Source organism: Antechinus flavipes, chromosome 3, assembly GCF_016432865.1.
Source record: "Antechinus flavipes isolate AdamAnt ecotype Samford, QLD, Australia chromosome 3, AdamAnt_v2, whole genome shotgun sequence".
NCBI lineage: Eukaryota > Metazoa > Chordata > Mammalia > Dasyuromorphia > Dasyuridae > Antechinus > Antechinus flavipes.
In genome coordinates, this window is record NC_067400.1 from 317,719,187 (window position 1) to 317,741,913 (window position 22,727).

Here is a 22,727-nt window from a genome sequence, read left to right on the forward strand (position 1 = left end):
ACTATGATTCAAGAAAAATGCAAAAGATTTGAGATGAAAAATGCTATCTATATTCAGAAAAAGAATTGAATGCAGGTTGAAGCATACTGTTTTCCCTTCATTTGTTCATGGTTGTTTTCTTTTTACAAATGGTTTCTTTGTTTACAAAATATCTATTATGGAAATATATTTTACATGACTCCACATATATAAGCTATATCAAATTTCTTACTTATTAGATATAGGGGAAGGAAAAGAAGGAGAGAGAAAATAGGGAATTCAAAACTTTATAAAGCATGAATATTAAAAAAGAATTTTTTATTTCAAAGGAGACTTTTTTGCTGAATAAAACCTAACTCTTCAGTGTTTTAATGGAATTCTACTGGAAAATAATCCTTTGGCAGAATTTCACTTTACAACAAATGCAGGGAAAGTTTAAATCATTCTTTAAGTAGAATATCTGTATTGCATTAGTATGTCACTTTAATGAAAGCACTATTTTAGAATAATGGTGATTATTTCACAATTTCGATCAATGTTAATTTTCTTCCTATAAAGACAAATTCTGCCTGAATTAAGATATAACAACACAGTTCAATTAAGTTTTTTGAATTGTTTTTTTTAAAGGTACATTTATTTATTTCTGTTTCTTCTAGTGGTCAAAACTATACTGACAAAGAAGCTTCTCTTCAACAACAGTCCTATTTCGATGTTCCCATACTACTATAGTTTGGGTACTGCTTTATATGGAAAGGCAAAGCGACAAGTGAAGCTGCCAGAGCCCTTAAAAATGCCAATGGAGCCTTATCTATTGAAATTCTTACAGAAAGATGATCAAATAATTGAAAAGATAATTAGCACCATGGAAAGCTACCATTGTGTTTTGATGTGGCCAAGGACTGATTGTAAAGAACCAGAAATTATACTCAGTCCTTCAGCCACTTTAGTCAACAACAAAACAAAGAGTAACATAATCAAGATGTGGAGTGAGGATGTTTCCTTGAGATTCTCTTCCCTCATGTCTGAATACCAGGTCAGGAAATGTAAGGTGAACCCATTGATATGGGAAGCCATTAGAAACAGCATAGAAAATGAGAGCATTTTGACTGAGTTTGATAAGCTTCAGGAGACAGTGATCATAGCAGGGAGAGTGGAGGATGTGCAAAGAACTGAATCACAAATACGAATTCTGATAGAAAGAGAAAAACAAAGTATAAGAGAGAACTTGATTGTGTGTCCTGGAAGGTTTTCTATTTTATGCAAGAGTGGATTAAAAGAGACTCTCCATAAGGAATATCCAGAGCTGGAATATACATACAATGCCCCCACAAAGAGCATTTGTCTGAGGGGATTGGCTGCAGATGTGTACAAAGCAAAGAGTGAAATTCTGGAGAAGTTACAGAGTTTAGCTCAGAAATCTCTTCATCTTCCTCCTCAGATCATTCAGTTTCTGCAGCAGGTGAATTGTGAGATATTCTCTGAATCTCTTTTTGGAGCTGAGAAAATTCCTGTTGTTTATGATTTGGAGGGTGAAGCAGTTGTGCTAATTGGTTCCTCTCCTCAAATTCTTTGTGAAGCTGAAAAACATGTAAAGAAAGCCTTAAACTTTAAATGCATCAACTTGGCAGACAGTAGAATTCTTGGTGATCCTCAGTGGAAAACACTCATTGATGGTTTAAAGAAGAAATACAACCGCTCCTCAAAGACTGTAATAATAGAAGAGCAAAATTCAGATGCTGGAGTGAAGACAATGATTGCTGGTTGTGTTAGTCCAGTAGATGAAAGCTACCAAGAACTTTATGAATTTATAGAAAAAAACACAAAGATAGAGGAGTTAGTTGCCGTGAAATCTCTAGGGGTTATTCAGTATATGAAAGATGAAAATAAGCAAATCTGGGAAAAATTAAAGGAAAAAAGTGTAAAAGTCAATTTTAAAACTCAGGCTACCCAAAAAGGCATTTTGCTGAGTGGTCCAAAAGGAGAAGTGATGAGAGGAGTGGCCATAGTTAAACAAACACTAGATTCAATACATGTTAAAAATTTTACCATTGATAAACCAGGGGCCAAGTCCTTATTCAAAAGCAAAGAAGAATATTATACAAGGGAAGCCAAACTGAAGTATAATTGTTACATTTGGCTACAAGAAGATGGAGAAGAAAACAATGGGGGTAATATTAATGGGCAGAAGATCTACTGCCAGATAACCTTAAAATCTGGCATCTTGTTGACTGTTCAGAAAGGTGACTTAACCAAGTTCTCAGCAGATGTGGTGGTGAATGCAGCAAATGAGACCCTAAAACATCATGGAGGCTTAGCAGCTGCACTCTCTAAAGCAGCAGGCCCAGAGCTACAGAGGGACTGTGATAGGATAATTCAGAAACAGGGTAGGGTCCCTCCTGGATGTGCTGTTGTCTCAGCTGCTGGACAGCTCCCATATCAGCAAGTGATTCATGCTGTTGGTCCCAGGTGGAGACAAGAACATGCTCACAGGTGTGTGCAGTTACTAAAAAATGCTATCACAGAGATTCTTTATCTGGCTGGAGAATTTGGACACACTTCAATAGCTATCCCAGCTCTTAGTTCTGGGGTCTTTGGCTTCCCCTTAAAAGAGTGTGCAGAATCCATCATTCTGTCCATCAAGGAAAACTTCCAGTATTCCCAAAAACATAGCTTGAAAGAGATTCATCTTGTTGATTCCTCTGAGGAGACAGTTCAGGCTCTTTCCAAAGCTATGCAGACCATCTTTAAAGATGTATTACCTAGTAATAATTCACTGTCCTCTGCAACATTAGAAAACCAGAAAACCACCATGAAAAAAAGTATTGAACATAGAAATATGTTACATTCCATCCAAACCAGTGAACATCTGACAATTGTTTTGATGAAAGGAGATGTTCAGGATGCTGAGGTGGGTACTACCATTTATTTACCAAACACCACAGAAGGTAATTTTGAAAATTAAGTCGTCTGATTCCAATGGAACGGGGGTCATATATACTTTCAGCTTATGATCTTTGTAATGTTAATGCAGATTTAGTCCAGGGTTAAAATTCCACTCCCTTGAATGAGTGGAAGCTGAATATGCTGAATGACTTGTCCAGGGTCATGCAGTTTATAAGTGTCTAAGACAGGTTTGAACCTAGCTCTTCCTGTTTACAAGTCCAGTACTCTATTCATTATACCATGTTGCCTCTATAAGGAAATTTTAGATGATCCAATATCTATTCCTTTTTATTGCTACAACTGGCAAAAGCTAATTTTAGATATAGTTCCATCATTTTTCAATGATGTCCAACTCCTTATGACTCTATTTGGGGTTTTCTTGACAAAGATAGTGGAGTAATTTCTTTCTCCAGCTCATTTACAGATGAGAAAACTTGAGACAAACAGAGTTAAGTATCTTTCCCAGGGTCACAGCTAATGTGTGAGACTGGATTTGAACTCTGAATCTCCTGACTCCAGAGCCAGCATTCTATCCACTGAGTTATCTAGTTGCCCCAGTCATTTTTTTAAGTTCATCCTTTAAAAAAATTCTTCTTAATAAAGAACTTCACAGATGGTAATCAACATGAATATATTGACAGACAAAAACACACAAATAAACATATAAAACTGTGAAGTTTTACTATGTACAGTTTGCTTGTATTTTATACACACATACATGTATACATACATACATGCATATATGTATATATTACATTTAACACTATTGTAACACAACTGTTCTACTTGTCTCTCTCCCCGTCTGAATTTAATTGTCTGTTTTTTAAGTGTTTCATTGATGTTTTCGTCTTTCCTTTCTCCATTTTTTTTCATTTTTGCACTACATTTTTTCAGTAACTCTAGCTTCTATTATCTTTATTGTGCATTAGTTAATAAAATTTTCCCATGTTTTCTTTAGGTAGTTAGGTACACAGTGTAGTAAATATGAGCTGAGTTCAAATCTAACTTTAAAGTCTACCAGCTGTGTGACCCCAGGTAAGTCACCCAACCATTATCAGCTTTAGTTACAATAATAACACCTACTTCATCAGGTTGTTGTGGGTATCACATATAATATTTGCAAAGTGCTTACCTACAGGCTAACTACTTCTAAAAAAATCTTCATTTTCTTGCTTCTTATAGGGCAATAATATCCTATTATATTAATATGCTCCAAACTATTCAAATTTATTTCCAGGAGATTTTTTTTTTTGCTACCATGAAAAGTGTTTCTATATTATTTGGTTCCATTCAAATTTTTTTTCTCTCATTGATCTCTATAATGTGTATAGTTAACACCAACACTGTTGTATCAAAGGTTCTGTATTAATTATTTTCACACATTTTCAAATTGTTTTCCTATGTGATTAGAAATTCATAATTCTACCAATTATCTTATCAGTAGGCATAACTTCCCAAAATTCTTCCAACACTGACCTTTTAAAAAAACAACTTTGATATGGTAAGTATGAAGAACATTTCTTGTTATTAATAAAATGTTTTTTCTTATATGGTTATTCAACATTTGAATTTTTCTTAGAAACACCTCTCTGTTGAGGTCTAGCTTTTACTCATATATATATATTTTATTCAGTTCCCAAATGTTATTCTGTCCAATGTCCATCATTTAATTAAAGGTCCACATTATAAATTCCATGTATTTATATTTTTTTCATTAGGATGCATCTACAGGTAATAATAGTTTTGTTATTTAGTATATTCTTTCTAATTTGAAAAATTCAAGACTAAGGGAGGAGAATCCCATTGAAAATTTGAACTACATTACAGAGAAGCAAGTTTTGGGGGAGATTATTTTTCCCTATCCTCACATTTGTAGTATCCCAATATATCACAAACTTATTTGCAGAATGGGATCAAGAAGTATTTATCAAGTAGGTGGATGAATGACACATCTTTTGAAAACTAGAAACAAGGGATCTTAATAATCAACAGAATGAACAATTTGGTGTAGAGTATTCATAATGGGTTATGTTATAAAAAATGTGTAGGATAAGGTTCTCCCTATCTCCTTGACCTAGTTTTCCTTACTTACTCTTTGTTTTAATTAACTCTTCTCAAATGTATCCAATTTTGGAATTTTTGGAATTATTTTGACTTTTTCTTCTCTCTTGCTCTTGGAATCCAATTAGTCAACAGATCTAATTGATTATCTTTCTTGCATTCATCCCTTCCTTATTTCCACTACTATCACAAGAGATTCATCCTCTATTATTCTGGATATTATTCTAATATTATTGTTATTCAATAATCTGAATTATTGAAATAGTTTCTTAACACAACCAATTTACAAAGAAGAAAATTAACATTTAGAAAAGTGATTTGTCCAAGACTATGTAAATAGTAAATAAGACAGGATTAAAATTTAAGCCTTTCACTATATTTCTCTTGTCCTTTCACTTTTTATTCATTTCTTCCAAAAGTGTAATCACTTATTTCAAGACTCACCTCAAATCCTACATCCTTTATTAAGCTGCTTCTTGCTATCCAGTCTGAAATGATAGAATGGCAGGGAAAAGCATTTATTGCAGCACTATGTGCAAAGTACTGTGTTAAGTTTTATAATGCAGATCCAAAAGTGGAGTTGAGCTATGGATTAAAATTTGCAGGAACAAGAATATGAGAATCAACATTCAGAAGATAGTGAACATTTTTAGCTGACACACGACATGGGACAATGAGAGTTAGTTGAGAAAGGGAAATATTCATGGGTTCCCTCACTCATAAGAGCTACTGTCTTTCAGCCGTCTATTGGACTGGGGAGCAAGCAAGAGAGTGAGGCTTCCTTAGAGTTTGTGTCTTAGAACTGAAGTTGGAAAATCTGAATTCAAATCTGGTTTCATACAGTTATATCTGAGTGACCCTAGGCCTGTCTCAGTCATTCCACAAAAACTTATTAAGTGCCTACCTTGTCCCAGGTTGGGAAAGTTTTCCTGCAGAAGATGAGATGCCTCAATTCCCTCAATTGTAAAATGGGGATCATAATAACTCCTAAGGATCTTGTGAAGATCAAAAGGGATTATATTTGTAAATCACTTAGCATAGTGCCTATCACATAATAGGTGCTTAATAAATGTTTGTTCCTTTCCTTCTTTATTTCCCCTTGCCACTGTCATATCTGGCAGAAGCAGTTATTGGTTATCTCTATGTTATAAAAATTACTACTTAAATAATCATTAAGCAAATAATGTCTTTATACTGTTCCATGTCTTTATTTATATGCTGCCCATATCTTTGATATTTTAGTTTTTACATATAGGGCCTAATTTCCCAACTAGATCCATATGCCTTTTTGGTACCTTTTTTATACCTCTTTGTATATTGCTTTGCACACGAACATTTACTGATATGATTTTGTTTTTAACAAGTTTTTTTTTTATTTTAGACAGATGTTATTGTAAATTCCATCCCTTTGGATCTTCATCTTAACAGTGGACAACTTTCTGGGGCCTTATTGAAGAAAGCTGGCCCAGAACTTCAGGAAGAAATAAATGCATTGGGGAAAAAGGCAGTGAAAACAGGCTCTATTCTCCTGACAAGAGGCTACAATCTGGACTGCATGTTTGTGCTCCATGTGGTGGCTCCTAACTGGGATAATGGAGCAGGAAAATCACAAAAGGTAGGGAAATATTGAAGTTCCCAATCAACAGGTATTTACTAAGCACCTATTAATACAAAGTCAAAAGTTAAGCAGTCTTTGCCCTCACAAGTATAAATTCTATGAGGGGCCTCATCTACACATATAAGTAAATACAAAATATATTGAAAGTAAATACTAAGTAATTTGAAGAGAAAGGGACACCAGCAGCTAGGGTTCAAGAATGTCTCTCAGAGATGGTGGCACTTGAGCTGAACTTTGAAGGGAGCTGAGAATTTCTTGAAATAAAAATGAGTTAAGATTGTATTCCAGGCTGAGGAACAACTAGTACAAAGCCATAGAAATGGAAGATGGATTGTCAGTCACAAGAAAGAGACAGTAGACTGGTTTGGCTAGAATGCAGAATACATGAAAGGGAGTAATATACGGTTATCCTGAAAAGATAGGCTGGGATTGGATTATGAACAGCTTTCACTGAAAGTAAAAATGGATAAGGCAATGGATGTAGAATACTGGTCTATACTCAGAAAAGCCAAAGTTATACTATAACCCTTTACACTTACTAGCTATTCAATTTGGACAAGTTACTTACTCTTTACCTATCTCAGTCCCTCAACTGTAAAATTAAGATTAGTAATAGAATTTCCTCCCAGGATCACTGTGAGGATTAAATGAAATACTTACAAAGCATAGTGCTTGGCAGAAAATTAGTGATATATAAACATAATCATTATAATTATTTATTATATTATTATTATCCTAGAGGCAGTAGGGGAGTACCTCCAGCCATTTGGAGACCCTACAGAATTTTATTCCAGTATTATCATGGCTTACATGTGTCTTTGGAACTCAAACAAGATGTCGCAGAAGAGTCTAACACTTGCATTTATGTGAGTGGAATTGAATCTTTCTGCAACTATGTCAATAACAGCAAAGAACATAAAATCATCAGCCATTAGTAGCCATAGTAGTATCAGTTGACATTAATAATGCTGATGGTCATATTTCATTAAGGAGGACAAAGGAACTATGAAAAGAATTCACATACATCTTTTGAGAGCATTAACTTATTCTCATCTTTAAACTCCCTCAAAAGTTTGTTTTTAACAAGTTTTTTTTTTTAATTTTAGACAGATGTTATTGTAAATTCCATCCCTTTGGATCTTCATCTTAACAGTGGACAACTTTCTGGGGCCTCTTCCCTCAAAAAAAGCACAATTCTTGGAGGATACTTTGTATTTACTCTGTTTTCTTCATTTTTTTTAGCTTTTTACACTTGTTTATTTGCATATATTTATAACTATATATTTAGAAAAATAAAACGAATTGAACTCACACACTTTTAATTCTGTTATCCTTTGGTTTCACTCACTTTTTTCATTCACTATCATGACATCTTTTTTCATGTATTCTGAACTATCAGAGAGATGGATAGAAAGAAGTTTTCTATTTTTTTTTCTTCTTTTCATGGTGGTTTGAGATAGGCAATACCATCACTGCCTCTTATAGTTATATAAGTTGAAGTAGTGATCTCAATAAGTAGTATATAAGATTCTATTTCTTTAGAAGATTGTGGGGTTTTCTCTCATATTTTTGTTTTCAGTTTAGAAATTGCATTTGTGAATCTCAATCACACAAGTTTGTCAGACTTTTTTTTTCCAATTAAGCAATAAAAGATAGAATTCATCAATAAGTTAGTCCTCTGAGGAAAGTGCTCTGAACTGCTCTTTCTTTTTCTTTTTTTTTCCCTTTTGAAACCCTCAGTTCTTCACAAAACCACCTAGCAAACCAGTTTGTCAGAGTTATTAAAAGTTTTTTATTTCTTTCTTCCTCCTCTTGTCACTGGATATTACATATATCTTTTTCCATCATATACATAACCCTAGAGACTAACTGACAGCTATGTGTCCCTGCACCCTTAGAAGCAAAACTACTACCCTTTTTGCAGCATTCTCCATTTCTGATGCTAGTCTCTGATTTACATGAAAATACTTTTTGCTTTTCAGATCATGAAAAACATTATCAGAGAATGCCTAGAAACCGCTGCCTCTCTATCTTTAACATCAATCACTTTTCCGGCAATTGGAACAGGAAATTTGAGATTTCCAAAAGATGTTTTTGCAAAATTAATCATGTCTCAAGTGTTCGAATTCAGTAGATCAGGACTTTTGAAGACTCTAAAAGAAGTGTGCTTTCTGCTGCATCCCAGTGATACTGACAACATTCAGGTAATAGTGGAATTTTTCTTGGAATTCAGTTGCAAAATAGTTTTAAATTTATGTTTCTGGCAAAAATTTAAAAAGTATTTTCGACCTTATCAATTTATATGCTCTTTTTATTCTGAAGGAAGGTTTTATTTGAAAATTGATATTTATAAGGTATGTAAATAAAAATATAGTTAATATGTGTGTATATGAAGAAAGAAATTTATGAAAAAACTACCTCATATCTACTTCAAGATAGAAAGGTAGGTATTTTAAAAGTGTGTTTATATGTACATATAATATATTGCTACATATTATATTTAGACATGTGTATATAAATGTGTATAAATATCTATATATATTCATACATAAACACACTCGAATACACACATCCACTTTGAAATATAATTTATCAAATGACCTTTCTTCAGAATAGAAAGAGACATTTCCTTCAGAATAACTAAAGAATATATAAAATATTCTATAGTTTACTTAGCAAGACACATGATGTGTCCATCAATAATATCAACTATATTGATACAATACAAAATACTCTTTACAAAAATATAGACCTAAGAAATGGGAGACATATTAATTATCCCACAAGTAGGTTGTATCAATATAATAAAAATGATAGTACTCCTTAAATCAATTTAGTTTTTCAGAGCAACACCAAGCAGACTCTAAAAGGATTAATTTATAGAGCTTGAAAAAAATAATAACAAAATTCATTTCAAAAGACATAACAGAAAAAAAGAAAGGATAGCACCAGAATTCCAACGAGGCTTCAAAGTCATAACCACCAAAAGTACTTGGTCTGGTTTAGAAAGTCAGAGTAGCTAAATGGTATAGTGAATAGAGTACTAGGCGTGGAATCAGAAAGACTCATCATCATGAGTTAAAATCTGGTCTCGGACATTTACTAGCTATGCTGAACCTGGGAAAGTCATTTAAACCTGTTAAGCGTTGGTGTCTCATTTGTAAAATGAGCTGGCGAAGGAAATGGCAAACCACTCTAATATCTTTGCCAAGAAAACCCCAAATTGGAAATAAACTGAAACAACTCAACAACAGAGAGGTTTACAGATAGATGAGATATGTAATATACAGAAACAGACAAATATAGTACACATGTTCATCAAACCAAATAATCCTAACTTTCACTGCTTGACAAAAACTGCTGAGATTACTGGAAAACAATCTGGTAGAAATCAGACTTATATTTCACATCATGTACTAACGAAAAGTTTCAAATTGATATATGACAGTTATAGAAGGTATATCATAAAAATTAAAAAAACAAGAAATAAAATACTTTTCATAACTATACTTAGAGGAAAAGCTAAAATACAAAGAAGAAAGAATGGACATATTTGGTTACATAAAGTTAAAAAGTTTTGGGGAAAAGCCAATACTAGCTAAAATTAACAAATAAAATAGGTAAATAGGGGGAAATTCTTTGCAACAACTTTCTCTAATGAAGGGTTCATATACAAACTATAAAAGTAAAGTATTCAAATACATAAGAACATTATGATTAAATAGTCAAAAATTGAAATGAGCAGTTCTGAAAGAAAGAATTTTCAGCAATCATTGGGGGGGGGGGAAATGTTCCAAGTCTTCTTTTAAAATCTTATTTAGGATCTTTAAATTATACAATCATATATTTAAACCTAGAGGGGACATGGGAGGTCATCTGGTCCAACTCCTCATTTTATAAGTTAAGAATTTGAAATCCAGGAATTGTTAAGTGGCCTGTCACTGGCCATACAGGAAATAAGCCAAAAAGTCAGAAATAAAGCTCAGGTCTTCTGACTTCAAATGCAAAACACTTTGGAATCATACTCTGACTCTACTCTTTAACCTCGTTAATTCTTTAGGATTTTTATATCTTCTTTTTGAATGGAATTTCTACTGAAATATGTCATTTTAATCACCATAATAGAAATATGTCCTTATTTTCTTGCTACCATGCTTCTCTAAAAATCTGATTAATATTTTATTGAGAATTGTTACATTCAGTAGCTGTATTTCTTTTTCTAGGCATTCAAAAAAGTATTCACTAAATATTCTGATGGAAATACTACCAGTGAAAGAGTTTCCAACACCAGTGATACACAAGGTCTAGTAATTTTCTTAAAGATTATTTACTATTAATTTCTGATAATTTAGTGGTAGTCAAAATCCAGACAAATGTAATGGGTTTACATAAAAAAAGAGAAGTAACAGAAAAGATACAAAACCATGTGTAACATTTCAAATCATATAAAATATTAGATATGTAAATAATGAATAGCTACATAAAGCATTTTTAAATCAAAAGCCTGTGTTTCATGCTCTTTGCTAAGTGCTAGTCATTTCTGTGGGTCGTGAGTCAGATCAGGCTATCTGGTTTAAGGCCATCGTGTTGAATGATATGAGATGAGGGTGATATTTTTCTCACACTGGTCCAAATCATTTTCATGCAGATTAACTTAGACGACCAGCTAGATATTTCTGGTTCATCCAGTTTGATTATTCAGTTAGTGCTATATACGACTCATATACTATTTTGAAATCTCATTCCTCCAATAAAATGATTTTACACCTAGATAATTAGAGGATTCAGAAAAGTAAAGCAGGGGGAAGAATAAGAAAGAGGTATACAACACACTCTGATAATAATATTCACAAAATCATATTTGGTTCTTAATTTTTTTCTTCTCTTTAGATGATTTTGACACTATTTCTAGCCCTGAATTGGGTGTATATGAAAGCAAGATTGGATCCATTATCTTTCAAGTTGCTTCTGGGGACATCACGAAGGAAGAGTCTGAAGTTATTGTAAATTCAACAGACAGCACATTTACCCTCAAAAAGGGTATTTCATTTAAATAACTTACACTAACATAATGGCTAACATAATTATAATGTTTTGATGTATCATGAATCTGTCATAGTTGTGTAGTATAATGGGATACTAGCATGTACTGTTAGTATATATGACTGGGCATAAGAACCCAAATAGTTCCTCTCAGATCAGGGTAAAGTACATAGTTAGGTCTCTCCACAGTTCTGCATTTGCCCTAGCACTGATTCAAATGAAGTGCTTTTCTCAAGTAAAATATAAGCTTCCTTAGGCTGCAGATTGTTTGTTTCTTCTTTTTCAAAAATAATTTATATTATATCTTTTCTTTTTATGCTACATAAATGTTCTGTCACCTCCCCTTCACCTTCTTTGGGAGAAACCTCTCTATAATAAGAAATTTTTTAAAGCAGAAAAAGTTTAGCAAATATTAGTAATATTTAATACTAATAAAATGGAAAAAGTCTGATATTAAATGCAGTGTTCCAAACCCATGGTTTCCCATCTCTGCAAAGACAGGAAGAGAGATGTCATTGTATATCTATTTCTTTCAGTATGCAGTTTTGATTACTTTGTTTATTGTTGTCTTTTCTGTTTATACTGTTGCAGTCATTACAAATATCATTTTCCTGGTTCTGTTTACTTCTTTGTATCAGTTTTTGTCTTTACATGCTTATCTATAATTTTTCATATTAATAATTCCTTATAACACATTAAATATTCTTTTATGTTCATGTACCACAGCTTGTTTAGCCATCTCCCAATCAATAGATATTTACTTTGGTTCTGGCCCTCTGCTACCATAAAAAGTGGTGAAAGAAATATTTTCATGCATATGCCACCTTCCCTTTTGTCCCTGATTCCCTAGGGATGTATTTTAGGACAGAATATAGAAATTTGATTCAGTCAGATTTTATTAGGACAGAATATAGAAATTTGATTCAGTCAGATTTTATATATATATATATAAATTCCAAACTATTTTCCAGAATGACTACATGAAATGAAACTCCACCAACAATGCATCAGTATGCTTATCTTTCTCTAATTCTTTCAACTTTGATTATTCCCAATTTTTGACATCTTTGCCAGTTCTGAAGGGTGAAAAGAAACCTTTGACCTGACATTTTGATTATTGTGAGTCCTTTCATATTTGAGTATTCTTTACTGTAATTGTTAACAACTAGCATTTTTTCTTGTAAAAACTGCCTGTCTCTTCAAATGCAGTGAAAGACTGTGATTATTAAAATAATAATTGGCATTTATAGAACACTTTAAAGTTAGTAAAACATTTTAATTCAGCTGATCTTCACAACAACCCTGTGAGGTTGGGGCTACTATCATCTTATTTTATAGACAAGGAAACTGAGATCCAGAGAATTTAAGTGACTTGTCCAGGGTTAGACAGATAGGTAGTGTCTGATCCAGGATTGGTTGTCCTGTCTCCCAAACCTTCATTTTATCCACTGTACCACCTAGCAGCCTAAAATGTTTTCTGGCAAATTTGATCAAGTTTTTAATGTCTTTCCTATCTTCATGCTTTTTCTTCTATAGTAAATCTGTGTCTGAGGCCAGGTGGACCTCCTGCAGAACATCCAAAGCTTATAAGAGTTCCACCTACTTCACAGGATAAAATCTCCCCACTCACTTCAGCAATGACTAAACCCCAGGTGGTTAGAGCACCCGTGTTAATGTCAAATTTGTCTGTGAATGCCCCCCAATTTTTTCCATCTGCTTATACTTCTAATTATACAAATTCTTCCCATCAAGATGGGTGTGATGTTTATCCTACTCTTAGAGAATATGTACAGGAGTTTTTGAATCACTTTACAGAATAGCCAGGAAATTTTGAAACTGAAATTTATCAATTTATAGAGATTTTAAATGGCCAGTTCACTACTGATGATGCTTTACAAGAACTCATCTACCAACAGGCCACAACTGTACCACACTTCTCTTACACGGGAGCACTCCTATGTAATTATTTGTCCCATTAGTACACAAAGGGGAAATTTTCCATGGTTACTACTTAAAAGATATAGAACTGAGTATGAAAACAAAAATGAAACTGCTAATGGGGATGAAGCTATCAGAAAATTATTTCATTCCTTTGTACTCTTTTTGGGTGAACTTTATCTTAACCTGGAGAGTAAGGGAACAAAGGGACAGGTTATAAGAGTAGATGTTCTTCAGATTGCTCTTTTTGAACTGCTGAAAACACATTTTTCTAATCCTGTGGATAACAATTTAATCTGTGCTGTACAGCTATTGAATTTAACAGGATCAGTTTTACAGAATGCATGAAAGAAAAAAAGGAAAGACAAATATTGAAGAAATTATTCAGAGAATTGAAAATATTGTTCTAGATATAAATTGCAGCAAAGATACAAAACTGAGGCTTTTGGAGCTAATAGAATTACAATCAAATATTTGAGGTAGAATTTATGCTTACCTCAACATATAAAGAAGTAACACTGGAAAATGATCCTAATTAGCTTATATGTGAATCAAGATTTTATACATCTGATGGCATTCCTTTCATTGCTGCTTATCCAGATTATTAAGAAAAGTATTAGGAGTTACTTGACAGAATTTTTTCCCAGATTATGAGGAAAATGGAACAGACTTATGAGGGGTTGGGAGAACCATAGTTAATGACATTGATGGACCCCAAAATAGAAGTTCATGAAAACTTTTGCATAGAATCAGAGCATAATAAAAAACAATCAAGTTAGATAAAATGATGTTGACATTACAAGATAATTTAGATATAGTTGTTAGCAAAATAGAAGGAATCAAGGAAACGTCACATTCATAGCAAATTAAGGATGTTGAGTTTAAGTTATTAAAGTATACAATTTTAATTGTATTTAACATCTGTACCGCCAAAAAATAAACTTAAAAAAAATTTTAAAAAATTAAACTTATATAATATTACCTTATATAACTTAAATATGTGTGTGTTTGTGTGTATATGTATATATATGAGTGAAGCTATGTACATCTGTACATATCCATATATACACATATATAACTATATATATACATATGGTTTATTATGTACATATTATGAACTGCTTTTTACTAATTACTAATTTACAAATTATTACTAAAATTTATTAATTTTACTTATTAGAAGTTTCTTAATAAAATATTTTTTCTTTAAGAAAAAATAAACCTTAGTCTGTACATCACCACATAAGTATAGCCCTCTTTTATTTAATACAATTTTAAGTTAAGAAGTTTCCATTAACAAATTTGGATCTCAAATGTGAGTCATAGTCATGAAAAAAGTTTTAGCATCCAGAGTTTTAAGTCGTTCTTAATAGCTAATGTTCCACATGCAAACTAAATATTAATGAGGATTACAGTTTTTATTGTTCATTTGTGCCTGACTGTGATTCTATTTGAGGTTTTCTTGACAAAGATACTGTAGTAGTTTGCCATTTCCTTCTCCAACTCATTTTACAGATGAAGAACTGAGGTGATCAGACTTAGGTAACTTGATCAAGGTCACACAGCTAGTAAAAGGCCTAAGGCTAAGATTTGAACTCATTAATATTAGTTTTTCTGATTCTAATTCTGTCATCCTATCCACTGCACCACCTGGCTATCTACTGTTTAGGATGCCACAATGTTAGGGTTAGGGTTAGAGTGCAAATTTGGGGTTAGGGTTAAGGTTAGGATGCGAATTTAGAAAGACAGACCAAAAACAAAGGGAATGACATAGCCAAAATCTATCCTATGTTAAAATAGAAAAGAAGTAACTTAAGTATCAAGAAACTATCATTGGGATTATATAAAACTTGGAAACATCTACTAAAAACCAAAGTAGAATATAGAATACAGTTTTCCAAAAAGCAAAAGATAAGTTCCTATAACCAAGAATAATATATCCTGAAAATCCTATGGGATGAAAGGACAAGAGCTGAGTAGGAACTTTGAAATGCAAGCATCAGATTCAAGAAAAAAAACTTAAAAGATAATTTTTTAAATAATTGGGAGGAACTATATAATGATGCTAATATTCTATAATGGAGAAGATTCAAATGTCTCTCCAAAAAATTAATAGCTTCAAAAAGTACAAAGGGATTTAAATTAGAAAAACATATTTGGGGTGAGGTGTTGGTTCTATGACAGTTTTGAGAGAAGAGAAAGAAGGGAAGATAAGAAGAAGAATGGAGTGGAACTTGCTATTCTACATAAGACACATAAAATGAGAAAAATATATATTCAAATCTGATAGGAGTCGGAGTGAGTGAGTATTAGATGAACCTCACTTTCATGTGAAAGGAGCAAAAAAAGGGTTGGACATGCATAGACACAGAGTTTGGGATAGAAATGCATCAAATCCAATAGTTAAGTGAAGAAAAATAATACCAGGATAGCATAATTACATGGGAAAAAAAATCCTAATGAAGGAGAGAAGAGAAGGGTGGGGAGAATAAAAGATGGCCATTGAATCTTTTTTAAAGCATGCAAAATGGTCCCAAAAGAATTTCAGAAAGAAGCATAAACAAGAAAGATTTAAAAGTGGTGAAGGGGTCAGCTAGGTGGCAGCTAGGTGGCTCAGTGGATAGAGCCTGAAATCAGGAGGACTTGAATTCAAATTTGGTCTCAGAGCTTAACACTTCCTAACTGTGTGGCCCTGGGCAAGTCACTTAGCCCCAATTGCTTCAGGGGAAAAAAAAAAAAAAAAAGATGTAGGACATTTACCATGTGATGACCACATTAGCACCCTGGATACTTTAAAATCAGCCGGAATCAGGATAAGCAAAAGTCCTTGATCTTTATTCTTTGCGGACATGAGAGGAATGGCCACACGAATGCCGCCAGGAGTCACTCTGCTTTCTTACTCCACCCTTTTATCCCTCCTCCAAATCTCTCTATAGGCCAACAGATTGAGCCAGCACAGAATGGTGGGGCAGACCATTTTCCAAGCAAATGCTAATAGAGTATTGTCCAATTAATAATTAGCCTTAAGTGTTTGCTTGTCTGAACCTCAGTGCATCTGCTCAGTTTCAGCCCTTTACATATCATATACTTGTTTTTTTTTTAAAACAAGTAATATAAAATGAAGACTCATTACATCTTTTTTGTGTGTACTTCTGCATACATGGAAATGCTCCTTTTTAGATGAATAAGGATATAATAAAACATTTAAACTTTTTTTTTAAATCAGTCAAGATTTGGGAAAAATTATTGTGGTGGCAAAGACTTAGAAATTAAGAGAATGCCCATCAATTGAGCAAGGGCTGAACAAGTTGTGGTATGTGATTGTGATAGAATACTATTGTTATAAGAAATGATGAAAAGAATGGAAAGAGTTACAGGAAAGGTGAAATGAGTAAAACCAGGAAAACATTGTACACAATGACATCAGTATTACATGATGAACAATGGTGAATAACTTAGCTCTTTTCAGCAATACAAACATTTTAGACCATTTCAAAGGACTTATGAAAAATGCTATCCTACCTCATTGAGAATATTGAGGTGGGAAGGGAAGGAGGAAGGAAATGAATTTGGAATTCAATTTTTTTAAATGGTAAAAATCATTTTTACATGTAATTTGGAATTTTTTAAAAAGAATTATGATCAGATTTAAGAACTAATGATGAAGCATACTACCTACCTACTTTAATTTTAAGAAGACTTAGGGGTGGGATATGACATGGTCACTGTCTTCAGATATTTGAAGTCTTGTTACAGAGACAAGAGCTGAAACATTCCATGTACTTCCAGAGAGAAAAACTTGGACCAGTGGGGATTGTGAGTTCCTTAAAAGAAAGAACTGTTTTCCATTTCATTGTTTCCAGTTAATGACTATGAAACTATTGACTATGACTAAGATCATAAATTTGGAGATAGAATAAATGTTAGTAAACATCTAGTCCAACTCCTTCATTTTAACATTTCTCCTTCAGAGAAAGGAACTCATGAAGTTTAAATGTAGATAAAAACATACTTTTAAATTTTTTCCTTTTTTTATTGTTTTTTTTCTTTTGTTTCTTCTTTCACAACATGACTACTAGGGAAAGGTTTTGCATGCCTGCACATGTAAAACTGATATCAAATTGCTTGTATTCTCAATGAAGTAGGAAGGGAAGGAGGAAGGAAATGAATTTGGAACTCAATTTTTTTAAATGGTAAAAATCATTTTTACATGTAATTTGAAATTTTTGAAAAAGAATTATGATCAGATTTATGACCAACTATGATTCCAGAGAACTAATGATGAAGCATGCTACCTACCTACTTACAGAAAAGTCTCAAGATAGAAAATGAGACATGAATTTTTAGACATGTTCAATGCATAAATTCATTTTGTTTGGCTTTGCATGTTTGTTAATAGGTTTCTTGTTTTTCTTTTCTTTTCTTTTGGAGGGGAGAGAAAATAAGTCCTTGTAATAAAAACAAGAATTTTTGACCTTACTAAAATAAGTATGTAAAATTAAGGTAAAAATGGATGGTCTCTATATTATTTTCTAGTTCTGACATGATAAAATTCTTTAATCCACATGCCTGTCTATTATTATTTTCTTATCTAGGGGTTTCCAAAGCCATTTTAGAAGCTGCTGGACCAGCTGTAGAATCAGAGTGCACTACATTAGGTATGGTATTAATGCTTCTGTTTTAGCCATAATCCAGTAGGAGTGAGAAGAAGAATTATGTGGGATAGGATGGAAACAAGTCAGAAACTCTTTAAAAGCTAGAATTCTGTAGAAGAGAGACCTTGAAAGTAAGAATAATTTCCCTTCAAAACTTGAGTTATTCCTATGCAAGACTATAGTAGACAACAATAGAACATGGTATGATTTGAAGTACCCACAAAGCTCTCTCTGTCTCCCATCTTTCCTACCAACCAATCACAGTATTCAAAACTTTCACCATTAGAGGCTCTTCTTGGGGATTAAGACATTATATCTCGGATAGGCATCAGAAGCTACAATATTCTGATTTACTACAACAGTGTAAATATTTAAAGTCAAAATAAAGAAAATTCTAGTTAATTCCAGTTGTCCATTTTGGTACTATAATATCAAAATTGATGACACAGACTTCTTTTCTGTTAACAAATTGACAAACATAACTGCTTTGGGGCGAATGTAGTTTTATGGGGCTGTGTTTGGCTATTTGTTGGGAAATATAGCATAATAAGTAAAAACTAATTTTTAGGGTAAATATGAACTCCTATTACAAATGATTCTAGGAGAAATATATAGTAACGAGATTGTTTAGAACTCTATCACAACCTTCCTCAGTTAGTCTCCCTTGCTTTAGACTTTGTCACTTTAATTTTAAGAAGACTTAGGGATGGGATATGACATGGTCACTGTCTTCAGATATTTAAAGTCTTGTTACAGGGACAAGAGCTGAAACATTCTATATACTTCCAGAGAGAAAAACTTGGACCAGTAGGGATTGTGAGTTCCTTAAAAGAAAGAGCTGTTTTCCATTTCATTGTTTCCAGTTATTGACTATGAAACTATTGACTATGACTAAGACTATAAGATCATAAATTTAGAGATAGAATAAATGTTAGTAAACATCTAGTCCAATTTCTTCATTTTAACAGATGGAAAAAAATGAAACCCAGAAAAGTCATGTAAACTTTTAGCCCAAAGTTGCACAGATACTGGCATAATCAATGATTGAAGCCAAGTCCTCTTACTCCAGAGTTATTGTTCTTTTCACTGTGCTCCAGGAAAATGCTAGAGGTTTGGAGGAGATCATAAAATTATAGACTTAGAGGTGGAAAGGATTTCAGAGGCCATCTAGTGCATCCCCTCTCATTTCCAGAGGACCAAACTGAGGCAATGAAAGGTTAAGTGATTTGCCCAAAATCCCAAATTTTGGGATTTTGTTTACCAAAGGTGGTAAGTACCAGAAGTAGGATTTAAATCTTTACTCCCTGACTCCAGAGCCAGTACTCCTTTCACTGTATCCACATTGCAGCTGCTCAAAATAAAAGGAATGGGTTATTTTATAAATCAGTTTTCCTCACTAGAAATGTTTAATTAGAGGGTGGATAATTGTATCAGTAATGTTGTAGAAGATGTTTTTGCATGGAACAGGATTTTACCATATGACCCCTAAGGTACCTTTCATTTTTGAGATTTAATAACAATCAAGGGAACTATGAAATTCAGGACTATTGTTTTTATGTCATTTTTTATCTAAATAAAGTATCCTATATTCTCAGTTATCCAGAGGTTTCAATTCAGATAATGTTTCATGTCTTCCACTTTCTAGGTGTGAATTGTCAAGGAAATTTTATAGTAACACAAGGTGGAAATCTAATGTGCAAAAAAATAATTCATGTTATTGGAGGAAATGATGTGAAACAAACTGTCTCTGAAGTCCTACAGGAATGTGAAAAAATGAACTATGTGTCTGTTTCTCTTCCAGCCATTGGAACAGGTTTGTAACCTTCTATCAGGATTAATTTTTTAAAAATGCTTAGCATCCCCTAAACTATATATTCACTAGTAAAGATAATATTGAAGGCTGAATCTACCTGGCAGTGATGGCTGTGGTGTTAATCTATTTTAGATCTTGCCAATGTGTGTGTTTGTCTGTTTGTTTGTATGTGGGGGGGGTTAACTCTGAGTTCTGTGGTGCTTGTGGGCACTATTGAGTTTTGCTTCTTTTTAAAACTATGGATAAGCAAAAAGAAAAAAATGAGATAAAAAGATAAATTGGTAAAGAGTAAGACTCAAGGATAGAAGATGAAGTATATGGAAGAGAGACAGAAAAAGTGGAAAAAACATAAAAATTGATCCATTTCTTATCTCTTTCACTGTCTCTTTTTTTTGCTTGCTTGCTTTTCTGTCTTTTCACCAAAGTTTAATTTTTTGTCTTTCTTCTCTTCCGTCTTTCTCTTTCACATATTTGACTTTTAGGCGAATTCACTTATTCATGCTTATGTTTTCAACTTTTACCTCCAAGCAGATGACTTCTCAATTAGCAAGTCTAACCCTGTGAACATCTTCAACTCTTAGTTTAATCTCTCCTTTATCTATCAGAAAATTCCATTTGGTGCCACCTAAAACTTTTCAGGTCAAAAACTGAACTTATCATCAAATCATTGAAATTTTACACCTAGAAAAGATTATGTAATTGTAGATTTCTGTAGTATTTTAAGTTTTGCAAAACACTACCCAAATATTGTCTCATTTTAATCTCATAACAACCTTGAGAGGCAAGTTCTACTATAGATCACATTACCCAGATGAGTAAATTTAAAAATAAAATTATTTGCCCAAGATCACACATCTAAGTCAGTTAATGTCTCAGGTGGAACTTGAACTCAAGTCTTTCTGAGGTCAGCACTTGGTGCATTGGGGTAGTTAGTTTCATTTTGAGCAGCAAGTAGTTACCAATTGGACTGAATTGCTTTCCAGAAATCTTTTGATTATCCTCCCTATAAATAGACAGAATTTTGCTTTTTATTCAGCCAATAATTCCATTTTCCTTCTTTTCTTCATGAATTACAACCATAAATGCTAGACTTGAATCTTTCTTTCATTGCATTCTATCCCCCAGGCATTGGGTTCTGCTGATTATTTCTTCACAATATCCTCAAATTCAACTCTTCTTTTCAATTATCACCATGGCCATCACCCCATTCTCTCATCACTTCATACATGGATTACTCCATTAGCCTAAGATAATCTTTTGAAAAAAAAAGTTGGTAACAAAGATAGTGTTTTATATTCAGTCTTTTTTAAGTGAAATTTTTTTTCTATACAATGAAAACTTTCTAATGTCCACACAATCCCCCTAATAAAGTTCATTCCTAGAAAAAGTTTATCAATTGTAACCAAAAAAGTAAAAGTATGACACTATAGTACTAACATTTACTTTATAATAGAGCAGAGTTTTATGAGCCCTCTTGTTGACTTTATTTACTTTTTAATCAGCATGATATATATAGATATATAGATATTCTTCTTTAGGCTCAGCTATCTTTACTCTGTCTCATTTCATTCAAATCTTCCTGTTTGGTAATAATAAATAAACCACTTATGGTAATACCAAATATTTTGGAGTTGATTTGTGTGTGAGGTTGTTCTTTTTCCTCTGCTTGCTTTCTTCACCTATGCATGATTTTTGTACAATTTGTGTAGGATAAATTTGATGAAGCTTTACACTATCTTCTACTTTCAAGTTCCTTCCTCCTTTTTCCTACACTCCTTCCTTGCCATGAATCACTCCACCCTAAATTACTCCCATCATCTGCCTCTTCCTTTTCTCTTTATTTTCTTTTGAACTGAGAAGAAGGCTATCACATAATTGTGCTAATCAGGTTTGCTACAAATTTATGGTATCCATTCTCAAGGAGATTTCAATGTAGGAAAGTAGTCTTTTATTACTCTTTAAAAATTCTTTCCAGGTATCACAGCAGCTATTCAGAATTTCTCTTTTGCTCTTTAGGCTTCTCATTTTACCTTTCTCTCTGACAAAACAGAGAGATTTCCCTTCACACTTTGTAGAGAGAAACTAGGCCAATTGCAAAGGGCTTTCTCTTTTACTCTATGTTTTATCTGACAACTTTTGACTTTATTTCCCACTTTTTCATCCTTTGCTCTAGTCACTGATTAAAAAGTGACTTTCATTTCCCAAATAATAAATGGCCAACGGGCATTCATGAGATATCCCACAAGTCTTTCCCCACTCCAGTCCATCCTCAGCTTAGTTGTTAGAGAGATATTTCTTTCTTTTTTTCTTTTTTTTTTTTTTTTGCTGTTCCTTTTTTTAAAAATTCCCCTTTTTATTATAGCTTTTTATTTATAAAACATATGCATGGGTAATTTTTTCAACATTGATCCATGCAAAACTTTCTGTTCCAAATTTTCCCCTCTTTCCCCCTACCTCCTCCCTTACATTTAGATAATCCAATACATGTTATATATGTTAAATGCAATATATGTATACATATTTATAAACTTATCTTGCTGCACAAGAAAAATTGGATTTAGAAAGGAAAAAATACCTGAGAAGGAAAACAAAAATGCACGCAAACAATAACAGAGTGAAGATGCTATGTTGTGGTCCACACTCAGTTCCCATAGTCCTCTCTCTGGGTGTAGATGGC

At 33.0% G+C, this 22,727-nt stretch overlaps 1 protein-coding gene and 1 pseudogene across 1 annotated transcript in view; both read left to right on the forward strand.

Annotated features, from left to right (window-relative positions):
- PARP14 (poly(ADP-ribose) polymerase family member 14) overlaps positions 1–22,727 on the forward strand; it is a 73,387-nt gene that overhangs the window by 28,371 nt on the left and 22,289 nt on the right. Inside the window, exons 6-12 of the mRNA XM_051985403.1 lie at positions 636–2,887; positions 6,365–6,598; positions 8,584–8,805; positions 10,825–10,903; positions 11,492–11,641; positions 18,178–18,240; positions 19,883–20,050. Of these exons, the coding sequence (XP_051841363.1) occupies positions 636–2,887; positions 6,365–6,598; positions 8,584–8,805; positions 10,825–10,903; positions 11,492–11,641; positions 18,178–18,240; positions 19,883–20,050 (3,168 nt within the window). The remainder of the gene's footprint in view (positions 1–635; positions 2,888–6,364; positions 6,599–8,583; positions 8,806–10,824; positions 10,904–11,491; positions 11,642–18,177; positions 18,241–19,882; positions 20,051–22,727) is intronic.
- Positions 12,964–14,517, forward strand: LOC127554141 (polyadenylate-binding protein-interacting protein 1-like; annotated as a pseudogene).